The 25,277-nt window shown below is 42.3% G+C and overlaps 1 protein-coding gene across 1 annotated transcript in view; it reads left to right on the forward strand.

Annotated features, from left to right (window-relative positions):
* The first annotated feature begins 329 nt into the window (after nt 1-329).
* rin2a (Ras and Rab interactor 2a) overlaps nt 330-25,277 on the forward strand; it is a 49,779-nt gene continuing 24,831 nt past the window's right edge. Inside the window, exons 1-6 of the mRNA XM_080482437.1 lie at nt 330-553; nt 14,855-14,947; nt 17,338-17,441; nt 18,851-19,061; nt 20,107-20,218; nt 24,426-24,498. Of these exons, the coding sequence (XP_080338563.1) occupies nt 14,900-14,947; nt 17,338-17,441; nt 18,851-19,061; nt 20,107-20,218; nt 24,426-24,498 (548 nt within the window). The 5' untranslated portion in view covers nt 330-553; nt 14,855-14,899. The remainder of the gene's footprint in view (nt 554-14,854; nt 14,948-17,337; nt 17,442-18,850; nt 19,062-20,106; nt 20,219-24,425; nt 24,499-25,277) is intronic.

Raw genomic sequence — 25,277 nt, forward strand, 5'->3', positions numbered from 1 at the left:
TGTTGGATTCACGAGAAATAAATCGGAATTAGAATTTTAAAAAAGAGTATGACATTTTTCTGTTCTGAATCCTGACATTAATCTAGATTAATTTAGATAAAACTCTGAATATTAATTCAGAAATCTGATCCCTTTCTTCGGATTTCTTCAAAATAAATTAGTTTAGATTAGAGTTGTAATCCTGATTTAAAAAGAAAATTATTTCAATCTGAATTCCGAAACAAAAATACTTTTTATGACGTTCGTCTTATTTTGTGGAGTTATATCCGTTTGCAGCACGGGAGAAGTTTTTGTTCTGGTGTTTTATTGTGAAAATCATTGAAACTTCCGGGGACTCGGTTTACACAAAGACACAAACGGACGGATCGGATCCGTAGCGGCCATGGACTGGACTTTGTTTCCGCAGCAGAAACTGTAGTTCTGGAAGTTTGTGAAGAAGATCCTGAGAGTTTGTCGAGGCGATGGAGTCACTTTGTCCCAGAACCGGGTCCCGGGTCCCGGCTGGACCTTCCCTCCGCCCGGCTGGAGGACGCGGCTCTCCGCACTAGACCAGGTGAGACCCTCCCTCCTCAAGCAGCTCCAAGTCTCACACACACACTGCAAAAACACACGGATTTCTATCTGCTGCACGTGAGTTTTAATGTTTGTAACATTAAAAAACTCACGTGGGATTAAATAATCCAACACAACAAGCAACAGATTCCACTTTAAGACGTGAGAATCAATTGATTTCAAACTAAACTGCTCACCAGACAATCTTGAAAAGTTTTATTTAAATGTCCTAAACTCCCAGAGGTCACTTCAATAATACTTAAGTAGTTTTTAAAGTTACCAAACATTAAACTCACTGCAGGTGACAAATGTGCCGCAAACTACTAATCCCAGAGGACATTCATATTCAATACTTTTCAATACTATTCACTACTCAATACTTATTTTTGTGTTTCTAATGTGGAGAAAACTGACTGACTGAAATAACAATCAGCTAAATTATCTAGAAATGGGTAGAAAACAGTTAAAATGGATAAACCTGTCTGAAGTTGGTATAATCAGCCAAAGAAAAGTCTACTAAAGTGGCTCAAAATGGCTTTAATCTCTTAAAATAAACAACTAAACCAGTTATATAAGTCGATATTGTGCGATATTGGATACATGCCGATATCTGATATGTCGATATTTTAAATTCAAAATATTGAGGATTACAGATGCCGGTACCGAAAGAATCCGGAGTCGAGGGACGTGTCGACGCGTCAAAACCACGTGTCTACAGGATCCCCCAATTGTCTTCTTCCCGCTCATTGTCCATGTGAAACGCAGCGCAGTGCACGATGCGTTGCTGCCCCGACAACGTCGCAAAACCTTCCTAAAACATCTAAACTAGCAGTAGTGGAACCAGAATGAGATTCAGCCACTGCACGGATCATTTTTTTGACAAGGTTTTGACAAGTCCTTTTGGCTGAACCGTTTTAGTAATAAGAGACCGTTTGTGTCCGAGCCGCCATGTTGGTTTGGTTTGACCTGCAGGAGCAGAGCAACCCAGTGAAGCGTTTGTCCAGTCAAGTGAATAAATGTGAACTAGTTAAAGACCATCTGTACATTTAACAGCTAAAATGGCTAAGAATAGCTTCAGCTGCTTTAAAAGTACCCACATAAAACAGTTATAATAACTTATAATGGCAGAAATGTCTAAAAACGGAGAAGATGACCAAAATAGTTAAACAGCTTTAAGTGGATAAACCCAGATATGAGTTTAAAACAAGAAAAAGGCAAAAAGAATGCATTAAACGGCTGAAATGTTTTAAAATAGCTTTAACTGCTTCAAAGAAGAATGGCTGAGAGTGGATGAACCTGTCTGAAATCAATAGGCAATATTTGATCAAGTAAAAATGCATTAAACAATAAAAATATCTTTAAAAACATTGCTTTAACCGCTAAAGATAAACAACGATAACAGTTTTAAATAGTTTTAAAAAGCTTGTCGCCTGGCATGCTTGCTCCATTGTTTTCAGTATTTCTGCCGCCTCTGCGGAAATGGATATCGTTTTTAAAACGGTGCTGTCTCACCGCAAAACCTCTCTAAAAGGAAAATGATACTTTGAATTAGTAAAATTTCGCTGGGATTCATAAAGTGTCTGCCTGTGGTAAAGGGGGCGCCATTGGGCTGGTTGCTGGTTGACAGTGGACTTGTTGGCCGCTGTGGCTGAACTGAAGCCACCAGGTCTTTTCAGGCCTGCGGAGCCTGAAGCGTTGGTCTAGTACGTCAGCAGGGGGAACTTGCAGCTCAGGCCGCAGAGCCACTCGCTGGTGTTTTGTTCTCCCAGTTCCTGAGTGTTTCCAGGTCACAGACTGGCTGTAATGTTGATTGTTTGGTCATTAAACGTTCACTGCCAGACACTGTGAAGCTGCCTGTCGACAACAGCTCCTAAACAACCAGCTGTCCGTTTCTCCAGAGACTCTGAGAAGCATGAAAACCAGCAGAGGTATTTCCTGGTACCAGCTGAGACCCTGGATTTCCAGTCTGCTCTGAAATCTGCTAATGTGCTTAACGCCGGGTGTTGGAACTGAAGCAGACCTCTAACCTGAATCCCAGGTCAGGAATTCAAGGGGAACTGCTTTGGCGGGATGGCAGGACGCTCAGTGTGTCTCATCGATGGTAAAACTCATGAACCGGCTCAGGTTTAGTCACGCAAGGCACGTGTTTATGTGAACGTATGAGTTTGTAACTGTAATAACAAAGAGATTGTTGATATCCATCCCTCTTCAATATTTGAATAAGTGAGGTCGCAAATACATATTTTCTACTGTGATTTAAAAAAACATCTCTGTGTTGCGGTATAAAGATTTTGACTAATTTCTAGAAGTCTTGCCACATGTAAGGTATTAGTCAGTATTTGCCTGAATGTGGATTAACTCAGGGTTTTCCGTCAGTGATTACTTTGTATTTGGGTTATTTTTACAGACTGCTCACCAGAAATACTGTCATGTGTTGTACAGTCATTTAGTTTGATCAGCGATTTTGAAATGACAGATATTCATGGACAGTTCAGTCTTTTTCTTTTTGATTTGAGGAAATGAGGTTTAGTCACCACAAAGTTCGACACTCTTTCATTTGCCATTGTGCTTTAGTCCTTTCTTCTGTCTGAAACAGAAGAGTTTAACACAGAATCGGACAAAATCAATAAGTAATAGGCAGTTGTTCAAGCTATCATGAACAACGGGGAAAAAACATCTAGTGGAATATAATTATCGTACTTTTGGGCTCCAAATTAGATTCATATCGACTTTTATGAACCAATCTGATGAGCAAAGAGTCTCAATTCTGATCGTAAATACATAATTACATAACTAATTTGTGATTTTTTTTTCCTGTTTTTAGGAGCAAACATTAGGCAATCAAAAGGTGATTGGTGATTTATTACAGTTTCAAATAAGACCCTCTCTGACTTTCTGAATGTTTAAAACATCTTTTGCTTGTGTCCGGGGGATTGGTCAGAGTGTGAACACATGTGGCAGTGACATCACAGAGGACGGGAAGCCACAGGCAGCCGTACAATCTCAAGCATGAGGCCATACTTTTGAACCATTTCAAGGATCTTTCCTCATAGTTTGTATTAAAAGTTTCAACCAGTCAGAAATCTCACTGTACATGTTGTGCTGACACAAAAACGACTTCCTTTGAAATGCGTCCATTCTGATGTAACTTTTCTAAGAAGCCTCAGACGGAGACGCCAGTAAGAGTGAGGTCCCTTCCTTGAAAAACAGGTTGTCGAAAGTAAATAATCACAACATTGTCTGTCAGAAGATGTTAAGGACATTTTCAGTAAAACTGTTGTTTCACTCTTTGAGAGTAAAAGTAAAAAGTCTCCTCTAAAGTTTAAGTACTTAAGATTATTGCACATCAGCTGTTCACGTGCGCAGCCCGGATTGAAATGGATAAAAAATGAGCCTCTGATGTGAAATCAAAAATAAACACAGTTGATGCTCACATTTCACACTACAAGCAGCCATCTTGGAAATGAAACTGGGAGACCTTGAAGTTGCCCTCATCATAACGACTCGTATGACTTAAAAGACTGAAAACTGTGTTAATGCCACTTTTTGAAAATGATTTTCAGAGTGCACAATTTTGAAACTCCATATGGTACGATTGTGTACATGGCTTCATAAAAGTGATAGGTAACTTTAAATCTGTTTTGGGGGTCCATTTTGGCTTGAAGCCACTTTTTGAAAACGGTTCCCAATGTGGACTTTTCTTGAAAATGCTCTGACTCCTCCATGTAGCACAGCTGCTGCGCCAGCACACTACTTCTGTAGTCACTAGTTCTTGTCCACATGCTCAATAGATGGACAATTACAACAGTGTTTCCTCCGTTGTGTCATGACTCCCAGTCCAGGTTCTCCTGGACTTGGTAGTTTTATAGTTGACAGTCACCGTATTAACAATCCAACTTGGTCATCTCCAACATGGAAATAAACATGTTTTTAGTTATCAGCTGACATGCATCAGGAGAAAGGACCACTTTATTGCTGATATTTTAAAAATGACAACATTAATGTAGTGTCACAGTATTTTTAGAACTCTTTTCCATGAGTCCTGTTGCCCCTCCCCCACTCCTCTTGATACGCTCCAGAAACAAAGACCAGGGTCATTTACAGGCTAATCGCCCCCTGCAGGGGTCACAGAGTTGTTCCCACCAGGTCTGTAGGCTTCAGCTCCTGCTGGCCTTCCAGTAGTAAGAAGAGCAGAAGAGTCCTGATGCCGCCTGAAGAGCAGCGCGGTGATGGAGGTCAGACCACCAGTCTGAACGTGTTGGCGTTCATCAGCCGCACCCACACAGGGTGGACTTTGTTCACCTTTAGACAAGTTGTCTGTGAGTCAGTGCAGTCGTGTGCGGTTCAGAGTTTCTGTGCTGGATCTTTTGTGGAGTTTAGTGGAGTTTTTATTGTGTTACAGCTTATCGACGTGACACATTAACCTCATGTTTGAAAAGAGACAATTTATGACTAGGGTGTGCTCAAACACTGGTGTTTGGAAGGACTCTCTGCCTCTTGATTGGCGGCGAAATGTTTTCTCTGGGTTTAGTATTTTTTAATTCAGCCATGTGTTACTTGTAGGCATGTTTTGATTAGAGAGACAGTATTGGATCAGGTTGATACTTAGTGTTTTGTCACTTTTTGATTTGTTGTTATTCTTTCACGACTCAGAGATTGACTGAACATAATTCAAGTATGAGCAGTTTACTCATGGTACTTTCACTCCAGTTGAGCTTGGTGCATCAAATGATCCACATAAAGGAAAAAACCTGCAGGACCTGGACAGTTTTAAATCTGTTGTATCTACAGAATGTCTTTATGTATCCACGCAGCTATGAATTTATTCTATATTTGAATTTCAACTATTATATATTATTATTGTATTGCTTCAGATTTCTCCAGGACTCTTTTTAAAACCCAGTATGCCTTCCCTGTGCATGGTGACTCTGAAAAAGGGGAATTTGTACACATCCTGTCTCCTGATACCGAATTCTCATATTAGCGACATGGCAGTGTGTGGTCTCTGTGGTTGTCAAGTAATTATTATTACAGTCATTAAGATTGGCATGTTTACTTCTTCATGTCAAATATTCCAAGGACGTTTGGATTCTTGTATTCCTACTGTATATAGGAACGTGCAGAGTTGTGACATTTCAGGCTTTATTACACCAAATTTGAGTTTGTTTTCTTAATTGTACCAAAGTCAAATCAACAGAAGAAAAGATCTCAGTCTGTTTTGCGCTCAGTGAATATCCTATAAACAGAAATGTGGCAAAACGTGAATGTAGTTGCACAATAAATCTATTTTAAAGACCCAAATGCGATTCTTTTACGCACGTGAATTGTTATTTCAAACATTGTCATGCATCTTTTATGTTAGTTCAATAGAAACAGGTTCAGAACTGCAGGAATGAGTATTTGTATCTCTAGTAGTGTTTGGGATTGCTTCTGATTTGTTGCCTTATGTTTGTTTTCAGCTTTACTTGTGAAGACGTTTCTAAACCTGAAGCTTCCTTGTCCTGACATCCAGCTGAGGTCGTGTTGTAGATTTTCTGGTCTTTCTGGCCTTACTGGTCATGTATGAGCATTGCTGCACAACACGGCCCCCCTCAGGTCATTAGTGGTATTACTCCATTAGCCCCACGTCTGTGATCTCCCTGGAAATGACGCAAATTGCTCAGTAATGAATTCAAAAGATGGACAGAAGGGTCTGTGTATTTAGCTTAAATGTTAGCGGGTGCCACAACCTTTCGGTTAACAAGAAGGTGTAAAAACACATACAATTGCATGAAGAAAAGTGTTTGATCCTGTAAACAAATATTGGAAGTGGAAGTACTTAAACCAGGCCTGTAGTGGTGCCGTAATGCCGTACCGAGATGCAGAAATCTACCAACAACAGAGATGAATACATGAAGCATTCACATGAAACTCAAAGCCCATTATGAAGAATGAGATGAGAGAAGGTGTTGAAAGATGAGTACCCCCGGCTAGCTCAGTTGGTAGAGCATGAGACTCACAATCTCAGGGGTAGTGGGTTCGTGTCCCACGCCGGGTGTCACCTTCCCGTGGGCTCACCACCTGCAGGAAGGTTCTTAATAGGTGCATTGTGATCTGGGTGACGGTGCTCAGACTGTCACCCCCGTGACCCGGAAATGGATAAGCGGAAGAAAATGAATGAATGAATGAATGTTGAAAGATGTAGGCCCTGTTTACACGACAACGTTTCACGTGACAACACCTAATCTGAAAGTGGGGGCGTTTACACTGCAGCAGCGGGCACAGAGACAACGATGTAGTTAGTATGCCGGGCCACTGGAGGGCGCTGTTGCTTGATTTTGATATGAAACTACACAGACGTGTGTGCAGAGAACAAAACACTATATACGTGAGGAAAATGGAGAGAACCTGACATCCCCCAAAAGTGAAGAAAGTTTTGCGGATACACTCAAATTCGTTGTCGTGTAAACGGGGCCTGAGTAGTAAAAGCTATAACCAGCCGAGTAGCTTCTGTAACACCAACACAACCCTGTAATCCACCGTGGTTGTGTTGTTCTTTGGCAGTGTGTTAATGTGTGCCAGTGGAACTGAGACTGAGGGTTCCTGGTTAACCCAATGTCAAATGAGTGTTTTCAGATTCACACACTGTGGGAGCCGCTTTCAAATATTAGCTTGGAGAAAATGCTGGCTTCTTGTGAATGGAGCGCTGATCTAACAAAAAATGGAATAAACTTAAACCTGTCTCTGTGTGGTTGGAACCTCAAATCCTCAAGGTCCGATCTAGGTTGTTTTTTTGTTACTGCTTTAATGATGGTCTGTATTTTATTATAGTTTATATATGTGTGTGTGTGTGTGTGTGTGTGTGTGTGTGTGTGTGTGTGTGTGTGTGTGTGTGTGTGTGTGTGTGTGTGTGTGTGTGTGTGTGTGTGTGTGTGTGTGTGTGTGTGTGTGTGTGTGTGTGTGTGTGTGTGTGTGTGTGCATGCGGTCTTGTGTGTGGATGGTTTTCATGGGACGGGCCTCTGCCCTGTAGAGAGGAGACACACCCTGCCAATGTAAAGGGAGAGCATTTGACACACTTTTTTCAGGGGCTAAACATAATCATTTTATTGTGGAATGAGCCACACGGCTGCCATTGTAGCCGCGAGTTCAGCCGCTGCCCACAGGAAATCCCACCAGAGGAAAAGCAACGGAGGAGTAGTGGAGGTCGGAGTCAGAAGGTTCATTTAGAGGCTTTCTTCCAGACTTACCAGCCTGGTGTGCTGCTTGTTCAATGGTGTAGTTTTCAGGGAAGTCTGTTCCAATGAACACATTTGCAGTGGAAGGACTTTTCGTTTCACAGTTCTACGTGATGTTTCATCATGTATTTGTGAGTAAAGTTGTCCTTTGAGCTTTTCCGTGTCAAATCAGCAGATTTCAGTAAACAAAAGCCTTCCTGACTTACGTATGGCTCTGCTCCATATTTAATTTGGACAAATTGATTTTTTCCAAAGAGTAGAGTGCAATACTTGAAACCAAGATATATCATGTTGCCAGATCCTTCCAAAGTCAAAGCTCCAACAGATTCTCTCTTTCCTGTGTTCAGTTGCTGTTTGTATCATAAAGCTGGATATGGATGACTGATACGTGTGCAGGACATTCCGCGTACAGTCGGCGTGATATCAAGGAAAGCTTCACCTCCGCCTGTCTGGCGAGTGACTTCCTGACTCTGTGGGTTCAAGGTCTCAAACTGTCTCTGTGGAAAGGTCCTAAACTCAGAGGATGATGGGAAAACCAGAGAGAGACCAATGTTGTGGTTGATGTGCAACACAGATTCCTCCGGAAACCCGACAAACTATTATCACTCTGAAAGTGTAGTTGAAGAAATAAACAAAGTCATGATTGACTTCTGGAAAGATTGATCTATAAAAGTCAGTCTGTTAGGTTGGGAGGTGAGGTTGTTCACTCAAAGTCTCGACGTAATTATTATGAACTGCAAGATTGAGTCGATTAAAGATTTGAGCTGAGCTGCTAAATGACTTCGGCAGGTTGAGACATGTAGCCGTGACTTCAGGCACTGAGTGTTCAGGTCTAATCACTGTGTTTACTTGAAAGCATACGACTCTTTTATTTCACCTATTTTGAACATTTATTGACGTTGCCAAGAGTAAGAGAGAGTGAACGTTATCTAACAAGCTGTTTTCATTTCAATAGATTGGGCACTGGCATTTATCATGAAGCAGATTTATGACCAGATAGCACTCTTTTAAATATAGATTTATACGAGCAATAATAAGAATTCTGCAAACACTAATAGATACCCTTCGCATTGATTACAGGCTCATTGATGTATGTGGAAAGTGAAGGCTGACCTGCTTGGTTAAATCCAGCAAGCAAGCTCCTGTTGTACAAGTTTCTGCGAAGAGTAGTGCGAGTTATCATTAAAGGCTGTCAGAATACCAACGTTTCCAACTTCCCTAAACACAGCAAATGGCCTTTACACATAGTATGACGTCATGATCTCAGTGGTTATAATGTGATGGCTTAAAGGTGTAGTGTCATAACACTCATCAGAACCTCTGATGTGTGTGTGTGTGTGTGTGTGTGTGTGTGTGTGTGTGTGTGTGTGTGTGTGTGTGTGTGTGTGTGTGTGTGTGTGTGTGTGTGTGTGTGTGTGTGTGTGTGTGTGTGTGTGTGTGTGTGTGTGTGTGTGTGTGTGTGTGTGTGTGTGTGTGTGTGCGCGCACACTGGCAATGGTTCTATCATGGTCAGTGTTTAAAGGGGCATTTCAAAGCTTTATTGAATTCCTTTAGAGTTTTGTTGGAGGTCGGTCAGTATGAACGTCTGAGCGATGTGGAGGTGTGTTCATGGTGTGCCCAGCCTCCCTCACCACCAGCTGCAGGTCCTTCCTGTTCACTGTACAGGGCAACAGCAGGTCTGCAGGCTCTCTGTAGATGACTGATAGACGGAAGTCTGCAGGGGGTCAGAGTGCTTCAGCTTGTTGAGGAAGTACCGTCTCCATTCGATCGTCATCTTCACCACTTCTTCACTGTGCAGAGTCATCAAAGTACAAACATCCTCTGAAAACGGGTGTCATTTCTTTGGTCTCTGTAGTGGCGATGTCCAGCAGCCTCATTCATCATCAGTGCATACGCACTGTTTTCAAATTGTGCAATGATCCATTTACTGAGAGCACAGAGTGGCTTCTGTCGGCAGGCGGCGATTTATTTTTTGCCTGTGGGATCTGCATTAATTACAGAAACCTAATAAGAATCAAGGTCACATATGGAGTTACTGGTCGTCCAGTGGTCGTCACGCAGGAGGCCAAGATTCGATTCCCAGCCAAGATGGAGGGTTTTTTTTGGGACCAGCTGTTTCCCACTGGGTGCTCCATCTTTTCAGTGACGCACTGGAGCTGCAGCATTTTTCCTTTTGTTGCTTCTCCCAACATTCAATGTACCAAACAATATTTTCTGCTTTGCTTCAATCTCGATTTCAGTTTCGCAAGAGTTCCTCTTTTTGGTCTTCTTTGCTAAGATGATGAAAGGTGGGGAAACAATTTCTTAAGAGGCAAATAATCCCAAAGTACACGAGCGTGGTGACTCGGAACAAGTGGGATTTATCAACACCGATGACTTACTGTGTGTACAACCCACGTAGGCATGTTTGATGAATACAGATCTTTTTGTACTTACGCACATTCTAAATTTCAGTCATAAGATAGAATTTAGAACCTTTTCTAAATAATGAGGGTCTGAGTCCTTATCAGAGCACCGTCTTATTAAATGCAGAGTTTCCTTTGTTGTTTGATGTCGGTGCTACTTTGGTGGTGTCATCAGCAAAGAAAGGTTCAGACGTCTGTCCATTCTAACATGGAATGAACCTTTTTGTCTCTCTGATACTTCTGTAAGGTGACTCAAGCCTCTGAAAACTCTTTGAACTTTACTGTTCCGCTTGAGATGAAGACAATCTGTTCCACAAATGTCTGCACAGCAGCTCCGGACGGGACTCGGGCAGTGGAGTTTCCACCAGTGTGGGGCTGCAAGTTCAGCTTTTAGTTCCCCATAGTGTGACGGTGCCTCAGCAGCTGGAGGATACACATAGTGTTTGTTCAGTTTTTTTTAAGGCTCATATTTTTCTAAACAGGAAATAGTTTTCATGCTCACAGGGAGGAATAGTAGGGTGTTCAGATATTTCCACTGTACTCTTTTTTTTTTTTTTTTACCGTACACATCATCCCAACAACACCGTTGTCGTCTCCTTAGTGATAATTTTTCATCTTTGTCCTGGAAACAGTCACAGTCTCAAGCATTTATAGTCAATTATTTGTCAATATTTTGTCTACCTACCTGTCCGTCTGTCTTTGTTGGACCTGCTGGTCAATGAATGAAATTACGTTTACATGCAAGAACAAACTTTATTGGAATATGTTGGCAAGTTTTGCACGCATGTCAGTTGTTGTTTTGGGATTTTTTTAGTGACAATGTTGTGAGAGGTGAACTCGGTGTGGTCAGATTGGACCAGGTTGCTTACATCACACATAAGCACTTTGCTCTGACATTGTTTTTTTTTCTGGGGGGGAAATTTCAGTACCATGGCAAAAAAAAAAAAGAAGAATCTTAAACTTTATGTTTGGACCTGCACCTTCCAAATTACCTGTATTTTGTTAAGTGCCAGAATCTGAAGTTTCCAAATAGCCCACATATGAGCCTGTAGAAAGAATCGGATCAACTTCATCTCAAAGCTTAGTGCAGCAGTTTGTCCATCTAGCATTAGCCTCAAAGCCATGCTGTCAGAGGGAGTTTGTAAAAACATCCATAATACAAGTGTTTTTTTGACATTTCCCTTTATTTTTCACCAGAAGGTTTCATTAAAATTGACTTTATGTTGAGATTGGAGTTTGGATATTTTCATCATATTTACTGAAGAAAAACTTCAATGTTTAATTTAAAGGTTCTTATGGGCCTTTAAGCCTACTCAAGATGAAATTGGGCTGTGAGTTGCCCCTGAATTAAAGTGTTTGACATCCCTGTTGTAGAGAGAATCTGCATTCCTTTATTAAAATGTCTGTGGTCAGTCACAGCACTCAGCTTCTGAACACAGTGGACCAACATTTCTTTCCATTGACCTGAAGCCACTCTGCCTCATTGGTCCTGGTGATTCCTGTCAGTCAAATAGCTTGATTTGCACCATTTACGAAGAGATGTACGTTTTATTAGACACTCCCCCACTGTGTGGTCCTGCACCGATCTTCGGGACGAGTCTGTAGACGTTTGTGTCCTGCTGTGGATGAGTCTCATGAGAAGGTTTTGGTATTCAGTGTTTTTCAGTGTTTTTGTGAAAATTCTCAAAAGTTAAGCCTGTATGACTTTGAGGTCCGTCCTTAATCAAACACATTCATTAGATCGGTTTTATTCCGTGAACCTTCTAGAGCAGGAGTGTCAAACATTTTAGGGCCACATTACCACCCGATCTGTCTCATGAGGTTTGCATTACAACTCAACAATCTTCAAAAAAACTACAACTCTAAATGTTTTCTCCGTATCCAAGTAAAGCAAATGATGGACAGCCTTCAACAAGTATATTACTTAAAAATTCACCCTCGCAGTGTGTTAATGCTACTTCATGAGCAATAGGAGAGCTGCTCTCAGCAAGTAATCCACAAATCCACAGTCAGTTCTATTACAAATGACGAGTTATGTTTACTTATTTGTTACACTTTGCAAAGTCCTCTGGGGTCTGATTGGACTCTCTAATGAGCGTTCATGTTTGACGTAATGTTTGACCCCCTATTTCTAGAAAATATATAGTGTTTTTAGGAAAACTGCAGTGCGACTGAAATGCTGCTTCCTCAGCCACACTAAAACACTGTGTTTGCGTCTTTGGAAAACTGGCCGTCCACTGTTTGGTTTTCACAGACTGACAACCACAGGAGCCTTCCTGTTTACCGGGTCTGGCCTGCGAAGCACTCACAAGATTGCGTCTACAGAAGAAAACACACTCGCACTTCTAGCTCCAACCACAACAACCCCCCTGAAGCCCACTCTGCTGCTGTGTTTTGACAGGAGGGGTGAAATCGGGAAAGAAAACAGCCAGTGGCTTTTGCTGCTTTCCAGGACAGAGACATGTTTGCTGTTGGTCTCTCTGTTTTAGTTTGTTGCCTTTTTACCACTACTCAAGGGTACTTCAATGTTTGGACTCTCTTGGATTTAATTTGTGGACATAACCTACCGTGCGGAACATCAAGTACTAAATCAACCTGTGTTGGTATTTCTTTTTCCAGCCAAACTACTGAATTGTCTTTTTTTCATCACATCAGCATTTGATTGAATGTGATTCATATCTGAAGCACTTTAATTTGTATCTACTTATAGTTGTTCATCCAGTCTGGTCTGACTTGGGTCTCATTAACACGACAATGTTTCAAGTGAAAACTCTACATTTTTGAGTTTTCGTTTCAGCAAAGTTTCATGTGTAGAAGGTGACATTCTGAAAACGATGTTCGTTTAGTCATCACTGGCAGAAATGCATGTAGTTTTCCCGTTGGGCCACTAATGGGTGCTGTTGTTTGTTTTTGCAATCAAACCACACACACACACACGCAGCAGAGAACAACACGCTACCAACATTAAATGGGAGTACACAAATATTCTAGTGGACAGACGACTCAGTTGGATTGTTATTTCAGTGACTGTCGACTTTAAAACTACCAAATCCAGGAGAATATGGACTGGGAGTCAAGACACTCTGGAGTAAACATTGTTCTGATTGTCCATCTGCTCACACGTGCAAAAGAACTAGTTGCTATGGAAGCACAGTACCAGCGTTTCTTTTGTCCACACCGAGGCGGAGTCGTAGCCGTAGCATTTTCATAAAGTTGTGTTCAGTGGTTCCAAGCACCATTGTTGGGTACTCAACACCCAAAACACAAAGAAGTTTTGTATTTTCACTTGAAAACATTCTCGTGTAAACGGGCCTCAGTCTTAAAATTCTCAATCCGTGGTGTTGTGTGGAGATTGTCTGTCCTGAATGTTTTAGGGCCTGTTCACACGACAAGATGGAGCCGCATCGTTTTTGGCCGATCGTCCACACGGCGCAGCGATTTATGAGCCTGAAAACAGGGTATTTTGATAACGGGTTCCAGAGGGGGGAAGTTTTAAAATAGCGCCAGGGCTTTGACGTGCGGATGGACGAGACGCACATTAGTTAAAAAAGATGTCATCGCCCCCCCCTCTGGACCGCAACTTAACAACAACAATGGCGGACGACATTCTCCAGATCGAGCTGATGACGCTATGATGATATTTCATTTAATAAGGCCAGATGGTAGATTTGTCGATGTCTCAATTTTTACATCCTCCATGTCTTCTCCATTATTTGTGTATTTCTTTGGCAGAGTTACAGCGCCACCTATAGGCCTGGCTTATCTACTACATTGTTTTAGTAGTTTTCATGGTGTCACGTGGACACAGACGTTTCCTGCACCGATGCCGTGTGGGCGGGAAACGACGGGGAGAAAAAAGATTGTTTTGGCTCTCATGGACAGGGCCTCAGAGGGAGACCTCAAAACAAACCAGGCTTTGACACCCTTTTCTAAATGTCTGGGATCAAACCTTAAAGTAATTAATGTGTTTGGGAATTTCTATAAACCTTCATCATATTAAAGACCTTTAACTTTCACTTAAAAGCTCTTATCTAACTGTCTTAACATCTGGTGAGCTGAAAACATGTAGCAATCATTGCGAGATGCCCTAGATCGGGGTATTGCATTCAAAACATTCCCTGCGCTAACTTGTTTGGTTTCCCTTCAAAACACTCTCACATCCACAGCATGAGATTTCACAACAGGCTTGCAGCGGATGAGTTTGTGGGTCAGTCGGAGACGGCTGCTGCTGCTGCTGCTGCTGGTGCTGGTGCTGGTGCTGGTGCTGGTATTTTCCTCGAACTCACGTGTTCCTTAAAAGCGAGCTCCGGGATGTATTCGCATACCTCGACACAGCTGGCTGGGATCAGCTGCTGTAACTGAAACCAGCACAACATCTGGGCCAGGCCTGAGTGTAAGCACATGCACTGTGTTGTTGTTAAACTGCTTTTTAAGAACCACAGTGAGTCAGACTTGATGAGCTTTGTAAGTCGTTACATGATTACTAGTAGAGCTGAGTACGGGGGTCACGGTTGGACACTTTATGATTCTATAAGTCTTCAAAAGGTAAAAACTACTTTTAGAAATTTAAAACGGAAAGAAACCATCCCAATGAGCCTATTTTTGTGCTTTCAAGACAAGTTTTCCAACGTTTCTTCAGGCTGAGCTTGACAGACACTAACATGTCCGATGTCCTTTGGCAGAGAATTCATCATACCGAGACGAACCGAGCAGAACTGAGAGACACCATGTCTGCAAGTACCAGCAAGCAGGAGAGGAAGGGCAGCTTCTTTAAGGTGGGTTCGGAGGAGGAGGAGGAAGCGGCAGCTCCTCCCACATGTTTTAGAGGTGCAGAAACAAACCTCCGATTCATCCGATGACGTCGACTTTTTCAGAGTTGGTCAAATCTTCCCATGTTACCTACTTGCCGGGTTGTAAATGTGATGTAAACGATGGTTTCGCAACTCAATGAAATCCTTTAAAAGGTAGTGTCTTTTGAAAATTTGAAAAGTAACGGTTCTGTTGATTCTAATAACCTCCCACATTTAGCTGTGTGTTGTTGATGTCCAGCTCTCAGTCTTGTGGTGCTGTAGAAATGACCTAATAATGACAGAATGACTCATTAAATTTAAATGAGCAGGTAGTGGGGGGAAGATGCTCTATATTCTGGATGTTAGCACGTCCTAAAAGAATTGGATTCATAAATAAATGAGAATCAGGAGAAGAAGCCACAAAACATGGGCAATAGTAAATAGTCAAAAATAAACAACATTAATCCTGACATCTTATTTTATTTCCTCTGAAATGCTCCATACTTTTGAAAGCCTTTTTGATACAAGGTTAATTCTACAATACGTTCATGTGAGCAGTGTTCATGTGAGCAGTGTTTTAGTGTTTTAATTTCAGAATAAAGTATTTTATGTTGTCACCCCTCGTGGAGCTTAAACCACATTGTTTCCTGAACTCTCACGCTGTCTCACACTTTCCAATTGAATGTTTTTGTTAGAATGCTTGTTAGGATCCACAGGTAATAAAAAGGGACATTTTCTAAAACCAAGATGATTTTTTAAACTGTGTTCTGATAATTAGTAGCTTCACCATACATCCATTTTAGTTCCTCCTCAGAAGTGCAGGGAGAGTGAATTTTGCTGACCGCTGGATTAATTCACTATAATACTATTTGCCCCTGATGGTGGCGTTTGGAGGATGACTGACAGGATCTAATATGTTTGGTTTTCGTTTAGAGTTTCAGAACTGCATCACTCTCTGTGGTGAATGTTGAAATTTTAAGGTCGTGAACCATCAACTTGTGTTCAAATCAAGCAGATGAGCCAGGATTTGTGGTTTCCTCTCAAACAGCTGAGCTGATTCCTTCCTCAAGCTGCTGCCGCTGCAGAAACAGAAGCAACGAGACAGACGAGAAGGAAATGAAACAAGTGACGTCAGCGTCATGCTGGAAAGACGCCACTTCCAATTCCAGGACATTTCTCCTCAAACGCTTGTCTGAGGGGAATTGACCAGGTTTTGAGATAAGATGAGACCAAAAACGGGTTTATCCTGACATGTCACCGTTTGAATCGTATCAAGGTTTCCTGGAGTCTGATGAAAATCTTAACAATTTTTTTTTTTCATATGAATCATGAGAGTCATTGTTTGACGTCAGTCGAGTCACGTTGACATTGAAACTTTTTTTTAGCTTTTTTTTTTTTTACAAAGCAGAAAAACAGTCAAATAAAAGACATAACTGTTACAAGGGTTAAAAAAATGAATCGCAATAAGTGAGTCTTGAGGTTTAGTTCAAGGAGGACGATGAAACCTGTTATCAGTGCTGCAGCAGACACACAGATAACAGTTAACTGGAGAAAGGGAGTGACCTCACTGGACTGCAGAAAAGAGTTTCACTCTGTATTTTTACATCGAAAAGTTGCTGCTGTTTGCAATTTATCCACTAGGTGTTGCACTATAGAAAGGCACTAGAAGGGTAAATGTGTTGGTGTGTGCTGGATGTTGTCCCTCATGTTGGCCTGGATCATTCAGAACATCCAGTAGAAGGACGTCGTTTCAAACCTAAACATTGATGAAACAGATTCAAAACTGGAAAAAAATAATCAGTGTTTGCGTCACTAGTGGGTTTAAAATTTAGTCTGGGGGGCCAGCTGGGCCCATGTTGGAGATTTCTATTTATCTGCACATTCACACAGTCATTTTCTCAAGGAATTCTTATTTTACAATATTAAACTTATTATAATCCTTATTCCTGTTGTTTTCTTTGATCTTTTCTCTGGTCCCACATGAGCTTTGCTGCTCAACACTGCCCCCACAGGTCGTCAGTGTTTCCTACAAATCTATAAGCTCCCTGAAAATTCAGCAAATTACTCACGTTATGAAGACAGAAAACCTAGAGAAGGCTGCCTGCGTCCGCCTGAGTTCATTAGTTTAAACTAGCCATTGAGGAACTTGTGGGAGACGTCAGCGTTTCTAAAAGGTGGAACTTCACCAGCCAAAGGCAACAAATGAAGTGGTACAACTGATAAAAAATGAAAAAAGCAGTGTTTTCTCAATAATTCAGTGGCACGTTGGGCTATAAAAATATATTTTACAGAGGAAGAGTCACTGTCAAATTCAATGGATGATTATATTTTGGGGTATTTTTGTCGTGTGTGTGTGTGTGTGTGTGTGTGCGTAGCTGATCGACTCGTTTGCCTGGGAAATTGGCAGTCTGAAGAAGGAGATGGGGAAGAAGTCGGAGTCTGCAGATTCAAAGCCAAAGACGGATGGTGGTCTCCTGGGGTGAGCTCACACTGTGTGTCCATGAGTTCTGTGTACTCGAGGATGAAGCAGTTTTAGAGACTCACACTGATGTGGGGCTCAACTACGCCTTGTTGCTTCTCCTCTGATAATGTCATGGGAGAAGGGAAATATCCCTTTTACCATGACATTATCAGAGAAGCACCAAGGCCGGTGCCTTATGAGTCCGACCAGAGTCGAACGAGCTCGTCACCACATGAATCAACTCAAGAGGAGAATGAAGTGAAGATCAGGACCTACAATTTATTCACACATTACATTTCTGCACATTTCTCATATTTTTTAGGCTACAAGTCGTACCTGGCCCTTTAAGGCTAAATATATGAATAAAGTGACAGTAGTTCTTTATTGCAGTTGTTTAAATAATTGATCAATGCAACAAAAACCACAGTTTGGGTAAATACAACAAAACTATATGTTTACATAATCTGTTCTCCCCCTTTTTGAAGGTACTTTATATTTAGGCCTGAAGGTACCGGATGTTTCAGACTATGAGTTGTACCTGACGAAGTTGGCCAAAATAGCTTTAATGGATAAAACTGATAAAAACTCAGCTAAAACTGCTTAAAAAGACAAACAATGGAGGTTTTTCCATCGTCACGCAGTGACATCTAGTGGTACCAGATGGTATCTATCAGTATATTTTGATATACAAGTCATATTTTCTTATAAGTGAAATGAGCCACCAAACGACTAAAAGATTACAACTTGTACTCCAGATAATTCTGTATTTTGTTATTTAACTTCGTCCGCCAAGGACGTAATAATATCATTGGTGTATATTTGTTTGTCTGCGTAAATGTTAGCAAGATTACATCGAAACGACTAGACGGATTTTATCGAAATTTTTCCCACAGATAGATATTAGGCCGTGGGAGATTCCATAACATTTTGGAGGTGATCCGTATTCTTGATTTCAGGATTTCATTTTATCGGCTTTTAAGTGTACTGCACGACAGATTTTCACCAAAGTGTGCGTGCGTGCGTGCGTGTGTCATGCAGTTCTCTTTGCCTGCCTACATTGATGCTGGATGTGAGGCAGCAGCAGGTCGTCCTCTGATCTGAACAACAGCACGAGTTAATAAAAACTATTGACATCTTAATATCAAAAATGATCAGAGTTAGTTTGATTCCTCTTATTAAGAAGATTTATAGTGATTATCTGGAGGAGAAAGACTTGTGCAGGTGAAGTACTTTACAGTTCATCTGGACCCACTCAGGTTATTTTTATTCTCTTGTACTGTTTGTTTGCTTGTGTGAGAAGTGGTTCACCAATAGTTCTTTGTTAAAGCAGCGATCAAACCCCGGTTTTAAAGACCTTGACGCTGCTCAGAAATCCTCATCGCAGGAGAAAGTGACCTGACGTGATGTGACGGTCTTCTTGTTTCCAGGCTGAGCGAGGAGGTGGGCGGGCTCTTCCTGCAGGCCTCGCCGTGCGCTGCGATGGGGGCGGGGCTTCCTGGGGTACGAGACTCGGGCTACGACTCGCTCCACCGCAGGCTCAGCGTCCTGGACCGGCTGCAGCACACGCACGCCGTGTGGCTGCAGCTGGGCCTTCGCCGTCAAGACGCCACACGGATCCTTCAGAGCCAGCCGGCTGGGGTGAGAAGCCCACTGCTTGGTCCACTGGGGGGGTCCGCTCGGTCCACTGGGAGGTCTGCTCGGTCCACTAGGGGGTCAGCTCGGTCCACTGGGGGGTCCGCTCGGTCCACTGGGGCGGGTCTGCTCGGTCCACTGGGGGGTCAGCTCGGTCCACTGGGTTCACTGGGGGGGGTCAGCTCGGTCCACTGGGGTCCACTGGGGGGGGTCAGCTCGGCCCACTGGGGGGTGAGCTCGGTCCACTGGGGGTCCGCTCGGTCCTTGTGGTGGTTTTGATCCTTCTGTGCCTCTTCACGTGAGCACATAAGTATCAGATGGAACAAAATCCCACAACACAAACACAAACAGGAGTTTTTTATTGGGAATCTTTAAAGGTGCAGTTTCTAAATTAAAGCTGTGAATCTCGTTACCCTCCAGTTTACGTTCAGCCCAGATCTGTTGATTTTCTCTGACGTTTATTGTTTTGTTATTTAGTTCGTGACATAAACCTGATTTGTGTCCCAACAAGTACTAATTTATACTGGACTTCCTCTTGTTATTCCACATTAACTCATTCAACACATTAACAGATCGTATTAACAGCGTCGATCAGCAATAAAAGGTGTAACTCATCTTGTAATGAAGAGATGCTTTAAATTGTAAATAATGATGACGTCTATATTCAGGCTGTTACAGTCGAAACTGCTGCACACAGTTTTGCACAAAAGCTTATTTAATCATTTAAATTATGTAACACTTACAGTGAAATAAAATCTTCATTTATTTGTTTTTGTCATGATGTAAATAAGATAACTCGAAACCGTGAAGCTTGGGGAAATACATCCTACTTTATACGTTTGAGGCTTCTTCTTTTTTTTAATTCTCACAAAGTTCAACAGAAGTACTGAACGGTTCTCCTTGTGGACTTTCCTCAGAACTTAAAACAGTGTTATTTGAAGTGCAGCGTGCCTTTAATGACAGAACAAAAGAACACTTGGCTGTAAAGAGATTGATCCAGTAAAGTAAAGAAGGATGTTTTGATTTGTTGTTTCCTCATTTCGTCCTGCAGTCGTTTCTGGTGAGGAAGTCGAGCAGTCTGCAGAGGAAAGTCATCTCGCTGCGCATGGACAGAGACTCGGCTCTGTCCGTCAAAGACTTCCCTGTCCAAGAGAGCCAGTACAGTAAGCATTGACACTTTTCCCTCTGTTCTTGGACAAAACTCTGACCTGAAGAAGACCTGGGGCAAACTCCTCTTTTCACCTGAAGCAGAGGGAGAATCTCTGGAGTTCTTTTAGGGGAAAGCAAAGCTCCCTGAACCTTCCACCACCTCAGCAGGTTCTTTGTACTACCAGACTTTTCTGTTTCACAAATCACAGATTTGATGCAGAGGTTGGAAGATTTGAAGACACTGGAATCCTGGATCATTGTTTTCTCTTAAGAAATTAATGGAACAATGCAAATATAACAATTTATAAAGAATCTTACAATATGTGAGTTTCTTTGTTTGAATGAAATTACTGGAACAATTCAGACTTTTCCAGAACGTCCTTGAACTGTCAGCATATGTTTAATCTGTTGTTCCCCTCAAGGCTTCTTCTTCTAATTTGACCTGCTGTTTCCTTAAATAACTTTGCTTTGTTCTATTTTTACCTCCATGAAAGCCGGGTTTCCCCCCACACACACCTTTTACCTGCGTGCTGAGGTCAGCCTCTGTCAGACACTAACTGGAATTTCCGAGGGAGGGTAGGAGGGAGGGAGGGAGGGAGAGAGAATCTGTGCTCGCGGCACACTTCCTCGTCTTTTGTCTCTTTTTGTTCAGGACAAGTTGAAGAAAGCTGCAGAGACTGACGTTTCAAAGGACTTGGTGTTTACTCTTGTAGAGAAAAGAAATCAACACAATAGCACATTCATTCAGTGACAGTCACAGCAGCTGCTAAAGTTTTTGCCCCGGGGACGGGCAACTTTTTCATTTCCTCCACCCGATTCCCCTTCCGGTCCGCTCACAAGAATATAGCTGAGCTGAGGATTGCCACTCTCATTTGAAAAAAAAAAAAATGAACATCAGCATGCATAGCTTTACTGTCAAGGTGCAGTTTGTCAAAAGGATATGAAAAATGATATGTGAATTACTAGTTAACAACTTGCAGCTCAGCCCCTCCTGCAATATCTCTTTTTACCACTAGATGGTGCAGTGTGTCACTCGACCTTTTTCCTACAATCAGAAGAAAAACTCAGTTCCTCTGACGTTCTTCAAGATAACTTACCACAAACTGCTGAATTTTTTTAGTGATCCTGACTCACTACTGCCACCCAGAGCACAAATGTGGCTTTACTTAAATTATACCAATGACACCTCCAAAATTAATCTTATAATCCAGTAAAAACTTTAGTTTTCAGAGTCTTTACAATCGATATGGCAGAACTAGGGGTCATTTACCTTCAGTCTCATTGTGAAACCAGACTTCTGATTGTTTGGCCTCATTATCAGGCAGATATCCTGAAATCTTTCCATTTTTAAGATGATAAGTCACTTTTGGAGTTGTTTGACTGATCATGTGACTTATATATCAAATGATAGTGGTACTTACCATCTGGGTCCAGACAATGGAGGGACTGGAGAAAAGCAGTTGAAGAAAACAAAGCAGGCTAATCATGGGTTGAAAGCACGATGGCCAGTGCTCAGGAACCATCTGACAGAAGGTTCTGGAGAAGCAGCTGCTGGACCAGGATTATCTACAGTTACATCTGGACATGGAGAATAAATGTTCTCATACATCAGTGTTGACATAATCACATTTTAAACTTGCATTTATTTGTCATAGAATAGCCAAAACAACCAAAAATAGTGCTGGATAAGAAACATTTTTGCAATATGGCAATAGGTTCACTGTTGTTTCACAGTAGATGGTTTGCATTGTTTGTGATGTGCAGAAGATTAGATTAGATCAGACTTTATTAATTCCACATGGGTCATGACAGCAGCAGCTCCATATTGCGCGAATATGTGTGAATCAAAGAATGTGAATTCAGCTGGTTCTGGCAAAGAAACTGTTTCAGAGTCTGTTTGTATGTAAAGTACAATATTAGTAAAAAAAACACTTCAACTTCTTGTGTAACACGATGTAAGTTCTGATCGACTTTGAGGTAGAACTGTCCAGGTCTGTCAAGTCTTGGAACTGGTTGCTGTACACCGTGATCATTCGTATTCATCTGCGACTTGCACTCATCTGACTTCACGTCTAGATAAGGCAGCCGGAGGACCATCAGTTTGTGAAGATGAAGCATTAGAAGCAAGGGCAATGAGTTGGGACGGAGTATCTGACAGAGGATTTCTCAGACTATGTGTACGTCTGAATTGTCCCTCCTAACTCCTTAACTATCGACTCTTCCTGAACCCCGGAAGTGTTTTGTGTGGCGGCCATGATGAGGACTGTCCGAATTCTTAATAAGCAAAGGAAAGGAGGCTTGTTGCTTCCTTTAGAGCCTCCTTTAGCTTAGGAACCACTGACGCTTCCTTTATCAAAGGAGGCCAGCTCATGCTGCCCCACAGTTCCTTGCGGCGACAACATTTAAAGGGACCCGCTCATCCAAGCGTTCAGGGAAACTCACCATGTTGGAAAAAGGGAACAGATCTTGCAAGTTACCAAAGCAATAATCTGCCTTGAACAACTTTAAATCATCTAAAACCCAAATGTGCTTTTTGTAGTCCATCTTCTGAAATTTGTAGTTCTTTCCCCATCATGGCTGACGTCACTAACTTGCGCCATGCGTCGGATTATTATGACGTCACTAAGTGAAAGTGCGGTCCGACTGCCACACTAACGTGATTGCCTTTCACTAACTCCTTTAGGAAGCCTCCTAACACCTTTCCTTAACCCCGTGATGTCATCCACTGGGTTAAGGTAAAGTCGATAGTTAAGGAGATAGGAGGGACAATTCGGACATACCCTATGTGTGAGCTGCGGAATTGGTTTGTAGCTACAAAAACTGCTTGAACGACTTAGACGAGTAAAAACCAGGCACCCAAGTGTCACTTGTCCTCGTCTGATGGAACGGTGCGGAAAGAGACAGGTTTTTTGTGTTTCCACTGATAAAAGTTGTAGATGGTACCAAAAGTACTGTACCCAACCGTTACCATTTGTCGTAACCCCTCCGTTGAGGTACCTGGCTCATCGTATGGGTTCGATAACGAGGAGCTACAACCCAGCCGACTGCTGATTGGTCAGTGATCGTCTCTCTCGACAAGCAGCAATGTTTAAATATCTCAGGGGCCTTATGAACGCTCCCATTGTTCACACACGCAGCTTTCTGTACTCTGGTTGTTTTGTTAACTGGCTTTATTGAAAGGTTGGTGCTACACTGCCCCCTGGTGTTCAGGCAAGGTGCAGACGCTCCTCTCGGTAACAGGACAGCAGCAGATTCAGTGGAAGCTGGACACTGCTGTTCAGAATGAGGACGTTTTCCAAACAGTGTCACAGAGAACGCAGGCTTTACTGGGACGCTTGAGCAGCGCTGCGATAAATGTGTTCCATGCTGGTCCTACGTTTACTGTTGCATTGTTACGTGGCCGTTCACATCCCCGCCTACATTTTAACCGTACTCTCTGTGGTGGAACCACACAACATGTTAACGTCTGTCGAGATCGACCCTCGCTGGTGACAGTGACAACAAATCCACCCAATAAGACAAGGGGCAAAGATGAACGAGCTGTAAAGTCAGTGTGACGTAAATACAAGTGCTTGAACCGTGCTCCGGACCTTCAGCAGACTCTCAGCTGTAATGACAGCAGCTACTGGTTGTGTTAGGTTTCAGAGCTGCAAAGCCAAAAGCAGCGTGTAATATTCAGTGGAAACATGGCAGTAGATATAAGTTTGCTGTCTTGGATAGTTGATCATTACAGTGTTTTTCTTAGCCCCGTCACGGTTCGTTCTTACGACACACTTCTAAAGCACTGTCCTTATTCCCAGCAGGATAAATGCTCGTTTTGTTTCCACATCTGCCTTTGTGGCGTTTAGCCTGTCGGTTAGCACATGTTGGTCATGCTCAGCGCCGACAGCGCGAGTGAAGAGCCCAGACGAGATCAGACAAGTTATCTCTCATTGGATTACCAACGTTGCTGTAACTTGTTTTTTTGCTCTGACATTCATTTCCTGATACAAATTCATCAGGTAAACACAAGCTTGTTTCCATTTAATGTGACATTTTACAGTACAATGTGACTTCTGTGTGTTTATATTGACTGCAGTGAATTCAAGGATTAATAATCTTAAATTACACTGCGGGTTAAATACATTTAAACCAGATAAATATTAACAAATGTTTGAAGACAATAAAAGATGTTTCTCACTTCTGTTTTTAAATGTGGTCTGTTGTTCTGTCCCCCCACAGCCTTCTCCCTGGAGGGATCAGGCCTGAGCTTTGCAGACCTTTTCCGTCTCATGGCTTTCTGCTGCATCAGCCGGTGAGTCCAGAAAACTGTCCACAAGCATTTCATGTGTGCACCTGGTGGTGAAACGAGGTACTGAGGGTATAAGATGAGGCTGATGTTACATGTGGAACACGGAAGCGTCCATCTGAAGGTTTTGATTGTTTTGTCTCTTCCTTGGGTCAAAGTCTGAAAAAAGCAATGGTTGGTCGGAACCATGTGAAACTATCAAAGACACATGAATGTGTTTGGCATTAGGCTTTTTGAAGGTATAATGCAGAGTTTTTTGTAGACATCAAATCATTCCTCCACTCCAGTTTTGTGAAATGTGCGGAAGCAGTTCTTCTCTTGTAAGTCCTTCATGACATAGTCTTCACTTTCAGAGATGCTTCCTTTATTTCTTTGTGTCGTCAGTGCACCAGTGTTGAGAGTGATTGATGGTGTCATTTGCAAAGCAAAACATTTCACTGCCACAGATTCTTTTCCAGACTCATCTGGAGATGTTTCCCTCAGCGATGTCTTGTTTGGTTGGATGTCATGAATGCTTTTAAATTGGCCAGATCTCCGAATGGAGTTCATGAAGTTTATAGAGAATTCTTCTCATGACTGAAACAGTCTTGTGAGGGAGCCACTGGGAGGAGGGCAATAGACGTGTGTTACCCTCCAGCTGTGTGGCTGTTTTCACGATTCTGCACTTCTGCCAGCACAACACAGTCCATGCCAAGCCACACTGGTTTCCAACGAGGTGACTCACACTGCCGGGGGGGGGAGTGTCCGTCCCACCCTTCACCACTCGCTTTTTCTTCTTTTTCCAG

Source organism: Lipophrys pholis, assembly GCF_963383615.2.
Source record: "Lipophrys pholis genome assembly, chromosome: 15".
NCBI lineage: Eukaryota > Metazoa > Chordata > Actinopteri > Blenniiformes > Blenniidae > Lipophrys > Lipophrys pholis.